The sequence below is a fragment of the Ceratina calcarata genome, unplaced genomic scaffold, assembly GCF_001652005.2.
Source record: "Ceratina calcarata isolate Rehan_Ccalc_2016 unplaced genomic scaffold, ASM165200v1 scaffold180.2, whole genome shotgun sequence".
Classification (NCBI taxonomy): Eukaryota; Metazoa; Arthropoda; class Insecta; order Hymenoptera; family Apidae; genus Ceratina; species Ceratina calcarata.
Genome location: NW_017139431.1, coordinates 780,360 through 783,625, shown reverse-complemented (window position 1 = coordinate 783,625; position 3,266 = coordinate 780,360). Strand labels below are relative to the sequence as shown.

Sequence of the window (3,266 nt, the reverse complement as noted above, 5' to 3'; positions counted from 1 at the left end):
CCTAAACATAAATTGAGTAGGAGACAAACTGGAATCAGAAATAAATGTAATTATTATACGTACGAAAAACTGCACAACGACGTCTCGTCAGACACATAATCGAACTGTATCGATTAATCTCGAATCGAAAGAAACGAAGTTGGAAGAGTGACGGGGACTGTAGGGAGGGACGACATTCAACAAGGAAGCGTTTCGCAGCGCTTCGGCGCTTCATTCAGTATCGGGTCACTCGTCTGAGTAGGACGCTTGTCTTGCGCGCTGGTGATTCTACGATAATTCGTATCCAACAGCAGTCGCTAGTCTAACGAATTGATTTCACTGTAGGAAGGTAAAATTACGGCCGCCAAGATTTTACGAAGAAAGAAGTATGAATATTAATTCCAGTCTACCATTAAGTAATTGTGAAAGTAGTAAAAAGGGCTTAATAATGCCAAGTTTAATATCCAGCAATTTGTAAGTACTCTGCGACTACTGCGCCATTTCTGCCTTATATCCGTTATCGCCATCTTGTATTCTATTTATTCACATTCATGTTTTCTTTATTAATTTTAATCGAACATGTTTATTTTACTTTCCCATATTTATGAAACGCTATTATCATTACACTGGTAGAATAATCCCTTATTTTTACGAACATATAATTCCGCTTCGAATCTTTATGATAACTGCGTAAGCAAGATGAATCAATGACTGATTTTTGATTTTATCACGATAACAACAAAAATCGCAGTAAATCCATAATTAATCTGTTTTTGATTCATTGCTATGTACACCTTAGTGTCGGATATTCCTCTAGAGACAAATGTACACATGAAAAACGCAGTATTTAGATGTACGCGTAAGCAGTAAAATAAAATTATGTACACTGTTCAACGAGAACGAAAAATAATTGTAAACTATGTAATTTTGTAACATTTGCATTAAACAAATTTTCCTCTTGTGCTCATATAGATATAGTGCCACGTGAATCAAACGTTCGTTGTACGTGACGTAGAACGCGTATGCGTGATAGGTTGTACGCGTCAGCTGTTTTCTTTTGCGTTATAAATGTATAATACAAGAAACAAAAATATTTTCGTAATATTTCACTCTGTTTTTTAAAAAAATATCCATATACATGTGTATAGGATAAACACACGTACAAGTTTTGTTATATTTCTTCATGATTAATAGTACTGTTGAACACTCGATATAAATTGCTCTGATGAGACGGAAATAATCGAACTTATGCTAGTTACATGTATATGTGTAAATACATAGACAGATATTCCAGATATTTCTTGCATAATACTCATTGTGTAGCCGTGCGTTTTACAATGCTAACTGGAAAACAAAATAAAATTGCTCCACAATCTTATCTCAGATATTATCGAAAACGTAATTAGTCACGCGGCACCGCGACTAGATAAGTACAAGGTAGTAAAGCATCATAACAATACACATAAATGTAAAGAAAAAACTGTAGCTTCACATAGGAATAATTTCTATCTTTCTCATTTCGTTCTCTTAACAATCGCGCATCGACTTCGTTATTTCAAACACTAAAGAATTGAAAATGCAATTAATATTAATTATTAATCTTTACTGTATTGATCAATAATTAATTTTTCGTTATCAGTAATAATTGAATAATTTTTATATTTGTTTGAAATCGTCTTCTTGTACGTTACGTGTACAGTTACGAGAAACGAGTTTTTAATTTAATGATTCAATTATAATCGATCGATTAAACTGGTCGAATTTGTAGTGACATGTCGGGCAAATATATGGACGAAAGTTTAGAAGACAGCTCTAGACTCCAGCAACATTACTGTATAACGCTGGGTGTGGGGCCTCTGTGGTGGTCCTGATGTGCCCCATGCCGCATTGTCTGTATCTACAGTCAACACAGAGAGCCGCGGCGTGGGGATAAAGCAGAGTCAGCTCTCTGTGAGCTCCCACGTTGTACAAGTATGTACTTATAATTGAAATGAAGATTAATTCCTGTTCTTTTGTTTACAGCTTGCCTCTAATTTTCCTCATACTTCTTAACATTTCTCATTGTACTTCTTAACATTTTTCAGGAGGATGAATTTTTAAAAGCCGTGCGAAACAGCGAATCATTGCGCTTGACATTTACTCTACATTTAACAGAAAGTACATCCGTCGAATGGGAAACAGTGGTATGGCGCCATTGTCTTTACATACGCGTTCCAAGCTGTCTTTTGCCTGAAGGTTCAAAAGAAGGCTTCGTGTCGCTCCTGGAATACGCCGAGGAAACGCTGCGATGTACAAACATCATCGTTTGCCTGCGTAAGGACAGAGCGGATCGAGGTACTTGTCGACAACCGTTTATTGATTCCAGTGAAACTGACCACGAGGGGAAAAACTTTTCGCCTAAAAAATTTTGTTGTTATGGTTTAGCTATGCTGGTTCGTACCTTCATGTTTTTGGGATTCAGTGTTCTACCGCCAACTCACTCCTTGGTACCACCAGGCAGTGACGCTGGCAATCTCTACATGCTCTATGCCATCGAGTAAATAACCAGAAGCTCGACTTCTCTGAAATTTAACGCACAGGTATTTTTTCTATCACGAAAATCGGCTTTTATTTTACTTTTTTTCTTATTTCTATGACTTCTAAATAGTTTATCGTTTTCGTATAATCTTTTTAGTTTATTTTTCTTTTTTTTTTAATTACAGGAATGAAAAACTTGTAAAAAATATTCAACCACAGGCAAGGCAAAAAAATTACAAGATATAGAACCATACATTGGAAATGAAGTTAAAATTCATAGAATAGTGATATCAGTTCTGATTCCGCCATAATCAGTGACAAACGCAAGCAAATGACAAAAAATTAAAAAAGAATGTTCGTTTCACCTTGGCGTTAAATTTAAGGGGGGTACATTTTGATCGCGTACGTAAAGAACGGAAAGAACGTAAGAGTATGATAAAGATAAATCGAAATTAATAGTCGAGTATGTAGAAATAATTTAACGGTGGAAGTAATTAATAATAATTCATTCTCTTGAATACAATGTCAACAACTTTTAAGAGTATATAAACTGCTGACGAAGCTTCCCACGTAAAAGGTTTGGCGACATCAAGGCTTGAAATTCACATAAAGCTATGAGACGTCAAATTGTGCGAAAATTTATTACTGCAAAATCTCAATGTTAATTGTGGTGGATTGGGTTTCACCGTCTTTTATTTTGTATTATCGCATATTATTTCTTTTTTCTTTCGTAATTACTTTCATGTAGTATTACTGTTACTATACATATA

General features: G+C 35.1%; 1 protein-coding gene across 1 annotated transcript; it reads left to right on the top strand.

The window, feature by feature from the left end:
- Positions 1 to 1,818: 1,818 nt before the first annotated feature.
- On the top strand, positions 1,819 to 2,838 carry LOC113463817 (ornithine decarboxylase antizyme 1-like; the record flags this gene model as incomplete). Its single annotated transcript, XM_026810960.1, has 4 exons — positions 1,819 to 1,950; positions 2,064 to 2,313; positions 2,404 to 2,558; positions 2,682 to 2,838. Coding segments are annotated over 3 exons (498 nt in total), but the record flags the coding sequence as incomplete, so codon positions are not given.
- Positions 2,839 to 3,266: the final 428 nt, after the last annotated feature.